A 12,047-nucleotide genomic window follows, 5' to 3' on the forward strand; every position below is an offset into this window, starting at 1 on the left:
ATCCGAATAATAAACGGAAAAAGAAAATGCTAAAAACAACACATCATGCCCGTATTTAGGGTTGAAAATGAACTTTTTTGTAGTGTGTTGCTCCTGGAGCAATGTTTGCATTTTTTACTAAATCAAACTACACAAACAAAACACGTTTTTAACAACTGCATGCGCACATTATAAACAAGTATTTTTGATGCATTTTTTACAGGTATGTAAAATTATATATAATTGATTTACAGAAAGGGAAAGGCGCAGTATCTGTCACACTTGTTTCTGTGGACACCTGAACCGCGGCGTAAGGGAAGGGAGGAAGGAGAGAAATAGGAGCCGTAGTGGAGGGCTACAGAGTAATTTTGACCACCTGGGGATCTTTAATATGCGCTGACAAAGCACAGCACATGGACGCCTCTTCGTTTCGCCTCCATCGAAACGCAGCCGCCGCGATCGGGATCAAACCCAGGTACTCCAACACAGTAGTCAAGCGTCTTTCCACTGCACCATCGCGGCAGGGCATGTAAAATTGTGTGTTTGACAATTTGTGTGTTCCACAATTTTACATCACAGAATATTTGTACTCAGCAGGATGCAGTGGAGCAGCCATCGCATTAAATTTAAATACACCAGCCAACACATACCTGGTCTGCACAAGACTCCGAGAGAGATCGGTGGTGCCGAGCTGGAAGTAAACACAACAATTGAGGCAGATACATTACTACCAACACGTAGAACTTAGGCCTCTCTTGAGGAAACAAAAAAGCGTAAAATCAAAGTAGCGGTGCGAGTTCGACCTAAGCTCTCTTTAGGAAACCAATAAGTTGAAACTCACCGACATTTGGTGCTTTTAATTTATGGTTAGCTCCTTCAGGATCTTTCTTGTTCCTTTCCATCGATTCAACTGAGTTGAACTTGGAGCACTCAGCCTGCATAAAAAAAAAAAGTATTTCCAACACAGCAATTGAAAAAAAAAAAAAAAAAAAAAAAGTGCAAAGCACCGCATGCTAAAGCCCTCCAGCCAAGAATGATCACCACAATCGTCAGCAATAGCCAAGTTACGCCCATTGCTGGGCAAGAGTCTCTACTTGACACTATCCTCCTGTTCGCCTTATCCTCCTGCAGCCATGGTACCCTATTCCAGGAAACTTCCTAATCTAACCAATCACTGGTCGTCTTGTTTTTTGTATAACGTGTTTGACACAAGTTCATCTCTTCTTGGCTCCCACTAGAGCATCATTTACTTGAGTTGTCTAATCCATTCTGCTCCATTTCTATCTCTTAATGCTGTTTTAGGAAAATAAACAACATCTTAAGCCACAAACTTAGGAAAGGTGCACAGCGAGACAAAGGGATGGGCGCTAACTTTCAACACTGCTTTATTCACTCCTATTATATTATCATCTTTATGCACGTGCAGAGACTCTGATAAATGTACAAACTGACAATTGGCACCTGGCTATCAGAATAAAGCAAGAAAAAGCACCTCACACTCATATAAAACAATTACACATTACTAACGCAGTTTTATCACAATAATTTAGCAACACTTTACCCTCACACAGATGAGGCTGTTAAATTCAGGTTCCTCATTGAGGCAGTGGCTATCTTAGCAGACACATGCTTTGCCCCATACGAGCAAAATCTCATATGCAACACCTGCACATATGGAGCATCTATTGAGCCTCCATCAAAAAAGAGCTTTGGAGAAAGTTAGCACCTGTCTTACTTCCCCCATTTCCCTCTTTTAGTTGCGTTGATCTTAATGCTCTATTAGTTTCCTTTCCATAGCATGCTTTGCAGCCGTCAATTTAATTGAAAGCTTTTTTTCTTTGCCTCCAACCTGTGAATGGTGGGCATGACTAAAGATTTGGATTTTGAAGGTAGGAAGAGTGCACGAGAGAGGGGACAGGAGGACATGTTTTTATTGGTTTTTAGAGTTCCACAACAGACAACGATATGACTGATTGTGCTGCTCTGAGCATTTGCAAAAGGTTGTTGGGTCACATGACATTAGGGATAACTTTCTCCTTTCTCTAAAAAAAATCCCTGTGAGTCAGGGCTCGGCTTTTGACTTTTCTATTTATTGTTCGTTCTTGGTTTTTATTTAGATTAGAATATCAAATATCCTCTCCTAAAGTAAACTTTCATTACTAGTTTATAAAGAAATGTGCTATTATACTATGGAATGTACAGGCAACATGCAGAAGCCTCATTTATTTTTCTTTCACACAAATGCTTTATTTTGATATGAAAGACTATTTCCACATGAGGTCACAGTCCATTGCAATTCACCTCCAATGGTGAGCTACAGTTGACATGTGCCTCTGTTCTGAGAACCATTTATTTTAACAACGTAATAATGAAAGTAGCAGGTATCACATCTCTAAAACAGTATTCGAATAACAATAATCCTGGTGACCGACAAGTCTTAACATATTTTGTCTATTTTGCAACTGCAGTGACAAGAAGCTAATTGCAGGCACCATGAAAAAAACCGTAAACATGACATTTTCTACCAAAAACAACCATTGCGTTTCAGTTGCTGCAATAAAGGACATGAACTAACATGCGTTGACACATTTAAATATCTTGGAGTCACCTCTACATTTAACCTGAAGTGGCACCAACACGTTTAAATATGTGCTAAAGTGCTCAGAAAACTCCAGTACTTAAAATGCGTGCTAAAAAAGTCAACGCAAACATGCAAGTTAACTTCTTACAAAACCCTTGTTCGGCCCATCCTTGAAAATGCTTCGGTTTCCTGGTTCCCGCACTGCACTTGTGATACTGACAAGCTGCAAGCCATTCAAAAGAAAGCAATTAGACTTATTTATCATTGATATGAATGCACGTTTTCACGGTCTTCACATGCTAACAATTTATTGCTCCAATCAATCTGTAATGTGCATGTATGACCATATTCTCATGTTCTACAAGTGTGTCCAGCAGTCAACATCCGCTGCAGCTTTTATCGCATTCATTCATCATACGCTGTGCATATCACCTGATGTACTTAGCACCTGAATATTGTGCCTTTTGTTCTTTTTTAACCTGCTTCAAATTTTAATTTTTTCCAATAATCACCAAATTATGGAATGTCCTTGACGGTTCTTTACGTATTTTGCTTGTTGAGGAGTTTGCCTGCACATCACCTTTTCATGTTACTTGATGAAATGTTGTCCGCCGGTTTATTGCGCTGTCTTACAAGAGTCAGTAGTATTTGTAAACAGTAAGTAATATAGTAACAAACACTGGAGAAAGATTCACTGCTTCCCTTGTAGCCACACAGCTGAGCTTCTTGAAGGCTATGCATCACTAGACAGCAGCACAAGGTTCAAGACAAGAGCAATGCTAGTGCAATTTATTTAAGGTGTTAGTTAATGGCAAAATGCCATTATTTTTTTCTGCAGCCTTGCACTATTGTTCAGCCTCACCAAACAGTGTGCTAATCAGCCCAGATAGCTAATTTTTGGTAAGGCAGCAACCTATATCTGAAAATTGTTCACGGCTCACTTTCCAAAAGCTCCCCTCAGATGGGTGGCAACTGTAACTAAAATATTGAATGTCCCTGTCCAAGAACATGAAAGAAATTATGAGCAAAAATCGGGAACAAATATATGCATACATTCACTTTGCACATATGTTGCAAGCCATGCAGGTGCCTCAATATGATGCACTCTTAACTGCATTTACTATGACAGTTCTATGCAGCCTGAGAGTGGCCACAACAAACCACTTACAATGTTAAAAACATTCACTACACGAACACCAAATACCGACACAAACATGCAAACACAATTAGAATGGCTAAGCTGAACAAGCTGGCAGGCATGGTTTGGCAGTCTTCTGCATGTAGAGTGCTTTTCCTTCACAAACCACCTAACATGCCACTAAAATTGTCCCCACTGCCTTGAGTATACTCAACACTGCCAGCAGAACAGGAGTAATTTGATGAGACTTAGCAGCTAAACAAAGTGCAAAAGACCCGGAAACTTTTGGAAAACACAGCACACCAGCAAGAGGGCATGTAGAAGAGTACTGCCAAAGTTCACGAAAGCTTAAAAGGAGGAACTCCACTTACCCCTCCAAACAAAATATAGCATAATGTAGATATAGAGCAACTATGATGTCTTAATATAAACAACTAGCTATAAAACCACTTTTTACAAACACAGGAGCATGACTGCATGCTCAAAGATGTTTTGAAATTAGCCAGCAGACCAATAGAATTGAACGTTTTTGATTTGGAAATCAGAAAATTGGAAACTTGAATGGCATTTTTTAAAATATTCCCAAAACCCTGGCCTGGTATCAAAGTGTACTCATTAAGAAAATATTGTCTTAATGTTGTCTTAATATTAAAAAATAGCATAGTTATCAATTAAGTGAAATTGCCATGGCACATCTGTAAGCTACAGGTACAAGCAAGCAAAATCTAATACTAAATGTGACACCTAATATATATGCCCTGCAATAACACATTTCTAGCTGACCTCTAATCCCGTGCTTATAACAGAACTCTCTGACAATCAAGAACATACTTGATTAAATAAATGTGAAATCAATATAGAGTGCATAATTTGTCAACACATAATCACATAAAGCAAAATCAAAAGTGAGAGTTATCATCACTCTTATTGAGCTTTAAAGAAAAATGAGATTAAATGAAATAAAAAACACAAATGTTATTAGATAAATTGATTTGACAGAACATTTTCCGTGCACTATGCCCATGCTTTACAATGAAATATCCTAAAATAATCATTAAATTAATCTCAGCACCTATGTTCTACTGCCCCAGTGGCACACAAGGAAGGCATTGCTAAGTTCTTCAGCTAACGCTGCGACCGTTTCAGCTGCGCTTTCTCACACGACTAGCAAAATATGTGGGCAAAATAAGAGATCTAATGAACTGCAACTATCACAGGGATCAATTCTCAGTTATCACTGAAAATTCTCGTGTAGCATCGGATGCTTCAATCATGCTTGAAATCATTGATGCGGATTGAATTCAATTAGGATGAAAAGTGCCAGTGTGACATCAGATAATTTAATAGCGCAGAACTGTCGCCATGTGAAATCTTGCTCGACATCGCAGCGTACGTCACTTGATTCGATCTATTCTGCAGTAAGTAGACTCATTCAAGCATTTTAGTACTAAAAACATATTGCGAAGAGACACCTCTGCAGAAGCTCAGACGCAATCAAGCCTGCTATTTTACTGAGTGAAGCACTCGAACTGTCTCCACCAGAAAACGAAACAAAACGTTTCTCCACCCGAAAACGAAACGAAAAGCGGAAGCGACGAAACAAAAAGCAACAAAAAGCGTGACGCTCACCCTTTCCACGATGCGCGCTTTCGGGGGTTCTAACACCAGTGCTTGCAGATGGTCAAAGTCGGTGCCAACAGAGATAGTCATCCAAGTACCAACAGCAGACTTAGTCTTGTAGAGAAAAAGAAACAAGATCTTCTGAAGACTGACTACTTTGTACGCATCGAGGAGGGAGTTTTTAGCAAAGGGAGTTGCCACAGCAATGCTGTACAATTCATCAGCTGAGTAGCAGTCGGTGAACACCATCTGAAAGGCTGCTTTACATGCGCAGAACGACCCTGATACAGTAGTCGGATCTGCTGAAGCGTGAAGTACTAGCATGATCATGTCATCCGACTGGCGGGCAAGGAACCGGGGCAGGGAGCGCAGGATCCCCATCTCTCTTTTGACAATGCATTGGTGAAGATGCGACGATGTAAAACAATGTTCCCGTGCATCCAGCAGTTGAGGCTCACCGCACCATTTCTGTATCTCGGCTCCAAAAGACAAACTTGCGTGATCCCACGGAAGCGTAACCACAAGCCATCCTTCGAGGCGACCAAGGCTGGGTTTGCGTTCGGTGAAACGGGGAACCAGGGTCGAACAGCTCCTTTGGTTGATGCCAAACGATGCTCCACGGTAAATGGAATACACACCCGTGAGCGTGTTTGCACGTGGAAACCTTTTCTCAGCATTTAAAAAACCACGCGCCTCGTGTAGCTGCATGAGTCGATAAATGGCACCAGAAATCGTCTTCTCCATCAGCTGCGTCTGCAGCGTTCGAATGCAGTCAGACTTTTTTTTCCTGGCCTCTGCGCCAGCCCATTGACCGCAGTTTTTGCCATTAAAAGTGCCACTCACAAATAAACCGTTGCTCTGGAGGAGGATCGCAATGGCGGGCGTCCCGGCAACTATCTCGGGCAACATGGGCCGATCGCTGCAATCCGTAGTAGAATCTGCGCCACGATTCAGCTTGATACTAGAGGTGCCGTAGGTGCCGTAGGCTCCTGGAACAGTCATGTCGACGATGTTTTTCCTCGCAACTGGCCTTTTTCCAGACACGTTCGAATGCACGCAGCACGCAGCGCTCGAGCAGGCTCGTTTACGTATGTTTTCTTTTTCTACCGCGCCGCTATTTCACGTGTTATTTTGCGCTAAGTTTCGATGCACGGCAAGAGAGGCCGCCAGTACCACTTCCACCTCAATGCGAAGAACAGCATAGTTGCAAAATCCTGCAACTTTTTGCATAAAAAGCAAACCAATTGAATGCAAAATTTAGTAATTCGCAGATTGTCGCGCCATCTGGGAATTCAAGATTCTTTCAATTCTTGGCAATAATACTGCTGAAACGATTCACAAGCTCTCGTTTGAGGAAAGTAAGCGGCGCGAACATCTGCTAACGTTAAGACTTTGTGAAAGCCCTTGAAAGCATTTTGAAGACGAGTGCCATAACTAACACCACGTAGAGGCAGTTGTCAGGACAGTTAAGACGCTTCCCTACCTTGTCATGCGATTTGACTGGCTTTTTTCAGGCAATATGAAAAAAGCCGAAGAGCTGCAGCATGTGCCCCAACACGCGAATAGCTGTTCATGCGCCCAGTTTCGAGGCGCGGTCACGTTCCTCGACTGTGCTCTTGCCTCGTATCAGCCAGCCGGCTCATGACGGTGCGCCGCGCTCGCTGCAACCATCGCCAACATACCAGCCTACCGCTGCAACGGGGTCGTCGAGTCACGGCCGTACCTGATCTCGTTCGCTCAAAGCACGGTTGAGAGAAGCACAATCGCGGCGCGCAAATGCGCTGGTTACGTTTTTTCTGTATTTCGCGGGCCTTCTATGGAGCTCGGAAAGAACGATGCACATGAGGCTTTCTTTATTGTAAATAATGGAAGGGGGGCTTCTAAAGGTGCTCACCAACTTTGCAGATCACATTTATAGTCTGAAGTCAGTTTTTGTTCATTTAGAAAAGTTAACTTAATAAAGTAATTAATTGCAAAACAGAAAAATGCCCGTGGTGAGCAAGACTGCTAGCACCTGTATGCAACTGGTATATATATATATATATATATATATATATATATATATATATATATATATATATATATATATATATATATATATATATATATATATATATATATATATATACACACACACTGAGGGGGAAACCGAGGGGCTCGTTATGACACGATATCGGTTCTTTTCTCTCTCTCTCTCTCTCTCTCACACACACACACACACACACACACACACACACACACACACACACACACACACACACACACACACACACACACACACACACACACACACACACACACACACACACACACACACACACACACACACACACACACACACACACACACATATATATATATATATATATATATATATATATATATATATACCGTTCCCACGTCGAACAGTGTGTCAAAATAATTGTCTCACACCTTGGCTATTCCGGGATGACAGAACGACTGTCCTGGGCAAGCGATGGTCAAACCATGGACCAGGACAAATGTTTCTCTAAATCCGAAGTTTTGTGGAAGTTGTATAGCTGTCCTTTGTAGCTGCGCTTGGGTGGATGCAAATGGATAGGGTGCCTTATTAGAAAAGGCACCTTGCTGGCATAAAGAGGTATACACGCTGGTATGTGTAGGACAATCCAGGTGAAGCTCGAATCAGTGAAAGTTTAGAGCGGCTCAATTAACCGTTCGTGGGTTGAAGTCTGAAAAACATTATTGGGAGATAAAGGATTACGCCGTAGCGCCGTCGTCTAGTGCTCCCTCCTCGCAGTCGCACCACACTCCACTCCGTTGGCGGCCGCTGCTAGAATAATGAAAGACGCCGTAGTGGAGGACTCCGGAAATTTGGCCTCCTGAGGTTCTTTAGCGTGCACTGACATCGCACAACACAAGAGCGCCTTGCTTTTCACCTCCAACGGAATGCGGCCGCCGAGGCCGGGATTCTATCCCGCACCCTGGGCAACTGTGATCGAGCGCCGTAACCACTGAGCCACCTCGGCGGGGCGTTGTGAAACGTACTGCACGCGATAGATTGTCCGAACTTAAAAAGCCGAGTTCAAATTTCGGATTAGGGAGTATTGTAATCGTCCTTAGAATTTTTTGTGACGGTCGCAGCACCGTAACATCAAACCATGCCAGCTTCTGTTTCTCTGCTTTCGGTTCTGTGGACTTGATGCGTATAGTAGTACAGAGCACGGCAAGGCTTCTCGTCCTTTGCGTGAAGAAGAGATGATGTTCATTACTTCCTTGACATTTTCTCCTCGTTAGCTGGGCAATGAAAAGTTCAATAAATTGCAGGAATTAAAAAAAAAAACAAATTCATTCGGCTCGAGGAATAAGAGTAGCATCGATCAAGAGCCTCAGCGCTTCGACATATTCGGAAGCATATTTCTGCTCCGTCAAACAGCTCTGCGATTACAGTGTCCAAGGAGGCAAATTTATAGGTAACTGCATCTTTAAACCTAGCTGAAGGACCGGTGGGCACTGCATATTTGTTCCTCCATGTGGCTTCCACAACACGCGCTAGGTGTAGTACATCCTTCTCGATTTTTCATTTTCCTGCTCCTCCGGTTTCGTATACCTTTCTTGACTGGGCCGAAATATTTTTGCCTTCTCACGATGATAGACAATCAGTTATGGCCGATAATAATAGTTTCGCGCCATTAAACTGACATTAAGAACTTTGTCCGGTTCTTGTCCTCAGCGAAAAATGATTTTGTGGCTTTGCTGACGTTTGTACGGCAGCCAAAGACGAATTTGTCGCCGAGAAAATGGGATTTGAAAACCTTTCAATCTTTCGGCCACTATACCCACAGTCCGTATATTCCTATATATTGATAATTGGACATATAAAACAAACCAACAGATGAGAATCTCTGACACACAAGTGCGAGTACGGTGGACCGACGATAGCGGCGCGCTTACTGCAGCGACGTCGGCAGCACATCGCTTTCCGCGGGTGCGACAACCTGCGAGGCGTATGCACGCGGTGCCGAGCATCACCTCCGCGTCGAAAAGGGGAGCACACTGGGAGCGTTGCCGCTCTTTGGGCGAGCGTGTCAGCCATAAGTGCCAGTCATGTCGCAGGGATGAATCGGAGAGTCCTGGAGTTCGCGCTGCTGTGTCTCTCGCCAAGCGGCGATCTCACATCAAAGCTGGTCGAAGTAGGGACGTGATTTGGGAAAACCCATCGCAGGTCATAAGTAATTAATTCTGGTACTGGTACCTGTATGCGCAATAATAACTTGATTAAAATTACGGCGCAGTTGATTTCCACGCGAGAGCCGCTTCAAACCTTTGGTCAGCTAGGCTGGCTTCACAACATGGCAACTAGTGCATTGAACGCAGGCTTCCCCGCATGACAGCAGTGTCGTGATGAAACAAAGCACGCCGTACCGAAGGCCATTTCGAAGCCGACCGGACGTTGTCCTCTGCGGCAACTTCAGCAGACCAGGCAGCATATGGCAACTAGTGCATTGAACGCCGGCTTCCCCGCATGACAGCAGTGTCGAGATGAAACAAAGAACGCCGTACCGAAGGCCATTTCGAAGCCGACCGGACGTTGTCCTCTGCGGCAACTTCAGCAGACCAGGCTGCATATGCGCGGAAAGCGATTGTCGGAGTGGGTTAGAAGAAGCACTCCTTGCAGGGGCACGGCTCGCAGTTCGATATATCGAATACCCGTTTAACGGGAGTTTGACAAACAGAACAAAGCTGCTATACTTTTTGCATAAATTTTTTGGGGGGATATTTTGAAAGTTCTGAATAAGCAATAATTCGATTTATCTGTGTTTGATATATACGGGATCGACAGTATAGCATTAGAGAGATTTAGCGAGGGATTACAGCTTCCGCCTACATGGCTTATTTTCTCTCATGAGGCATGCGCAAAACTATAACCCCAGAGCTGATGGACCCATCAGAAATAAGTTTTTTTTTTTTTTTTTTTTTTTTCAGATGTCGAGCCCCATGTTCTCAACTAAGCTTTGCTTACTAAACGGTATTTTGAATTTATTGATTTTATTTAGCTGAGCCGTTAAGTAGTGCTGAGGTAATCCTAGTGGTGAACTGCCAGGCAAGTGGGTACAGGATGAAATGGATTCTTTTCTCTGCACCACGACACGGGAATGAGAATGTGATAACGCTTCCCAAGTTTGTAGTTAAAGAGTTGCGTTACTTGACACCATTGATTGAAGAAGGAACTGTTTGTACAGAATAGAAAAAGAAATAAGCCAGGAGTAAATGACTTCAGTGACTTAAGCCTTCTATGTGAGGCTGTTTTTGCATAAAAGCTCAGGTTCGTCGATGACATTCTCGCATTAATTTACGGAGAGAAAGGAAGAGACGCCCCTTAACCTGCGTGAGAGGGAATTTCTCGAAAGAACAAAATATAGCCACTGAAAAAAATTTCAGTGAATATAAACTATCCATTCCTATCCTATCCTATGTGCTATCCATTCCTATGTGCTATCCATTCGTTATATAGCACAATGGTGGCTGTCTCTCAACTGCATTGGACGCTAGCTTGCCCACTGTGGATAAGAGCATTTAGGGCTACACCGTTTAGAGAATTCTGACGTCAAGAAAACAGGTCCACAGTCGCCACCACTTCCGGCGTTGTATAGACCAGTTGCAAAACCTACAAGTCAGTTTCCCTGTGAGGCAGGAATTCATGCACATTGGCGACAGAACCTGATTCAGGGATAATAGTTATTGTTACGGTGCGCAATATCGAGATGACGACGACGCGCTGGTGTGGTGTTGTGAAGAAGACGACGCTCAGGCTAAGCTGGGTTCGTTCTGGTGGTGTGTGCTTCTGACAGTTAACTAGCGTTTACCGCTGTGTACGTTTCCCTTAACATTTGGGGGAGGATTGCTGGAAGGGCGTCAGTTAATCTTGGTTGGTCTTCTTCTTCTTTGTTGCTGCTTTGCAACGTCAGGTCCTCAGGGTGGAGGAGTGGTCCGTTTGGCGTGCGACACGTTGCAGAGGAGATGACACAGATGGGCAGACTTCTTGGAACCAATGAGTACTGAAGAATTTATTTACACTATATACATTATTTACACTACGACCGGTGTGGTCGCTACCATGAGAGGCAAACTAGAGCGCCAGGCCACGGTGCGCCCGCAACAACACCCTGTCCTGCCTGGCCGACGACTTAACTTGCGTCGCGCTACAAGTAGCGGTTCCTCGGAGCACGGTCAGCGCATGGCATAATCCGGTCCGCACCTCTCGTTCCTGCTCTCCACCGAGAGCCTCAGATCAAAGTCTCTGAGTTCCAAGTCTCAACTGCCCTTTGGCTTCAAAACACAGCCTTAAATCAACTCGCACAGCATTTCTGTGCCCAATAGGGAATGCGTTCTACATGGACCAATCAATGAATTATTTCCAGTTCAAAATGGCCAATGGCATGCTGCCACACCACTCAAGAGCACAGCATGCGTTTCACTCTCTCAACAACAAAAAAAAAAAAAGAAGAAGAAACAAACAAACACGCTCAAACGCAGCGGCCACCAACGGTGCTCACTAAAAGCTAAGAGCCATCGGCGGAAGGCGACCGAAGAAAAAAAAAAGGAAAGGAGCAATTAAGCGTCCCCTTTAGGCGCGCCGACTCATACGCCTTTAGGCCCGTAGCATTCCCCATGCTACACCCTCCGACCGTCCCAGGCGGCTTCTCCAGAGGGAACAAAACCGGACAATGCACGGGGAGCGCGACACGC

General features: G+C 43.8%; 1 protein-coding gene across 2 annotated transcripts in view; it reads right to left on the reverse strand.

The window, feature by feature from the left end:
- The window catches only part of LOC146206243 (uncharacterized), a 34,551-nt gene extending 27,829 nt beyond the window's left edge, over window positions 1-6,722 (reverse strand). Inside the window, exons 1-4 of one of the 2 annotated variants that reach the window (XM_084590856.1) lie at window positions 5,328-6,719; window positions 2,709-2,783; window positions 821-914; window positions 630-670 (exon numbers count right to left, since the gene is read on the reverse strand). In XM_084590856.1, the coding sequence (XP_084446982.1) occupies window positions 630-670; window positions 821-914; window positions 2,709-2,783; window positions 5,328-6,320 (1,203 nt within the window). In that variant the 5' untranslated portion in view covers window positions 6,321-6,719. Of the gene's footprint in view, window positions 1-629; window positions 671-820; window positions 915-2,708; window positions 2,784-5,327 lie in introns of both variants that reach the window. The other variant, XM_084590857.1, reaches the window with a different exon arrangement.
- Between the last annotated feature and the right edge of the window lie 5,325 nt (window positions 6,723-12,047).

Source organism: Amblyomma maculatum, chromosome 1, assembly GCF_055883805.1.
Source record: "Amblyomma maculatum isolate TAMU_Amacu chromosome 1, ASM5588380v1, whole genome shotgun sequence".
Taxonomy (NCBI): Eukaryota; Metazoa; Arthropoda; class Arachnida; order Ixodida; family Ixodidae; genus Amblyomma; species Amblyomma maculatum.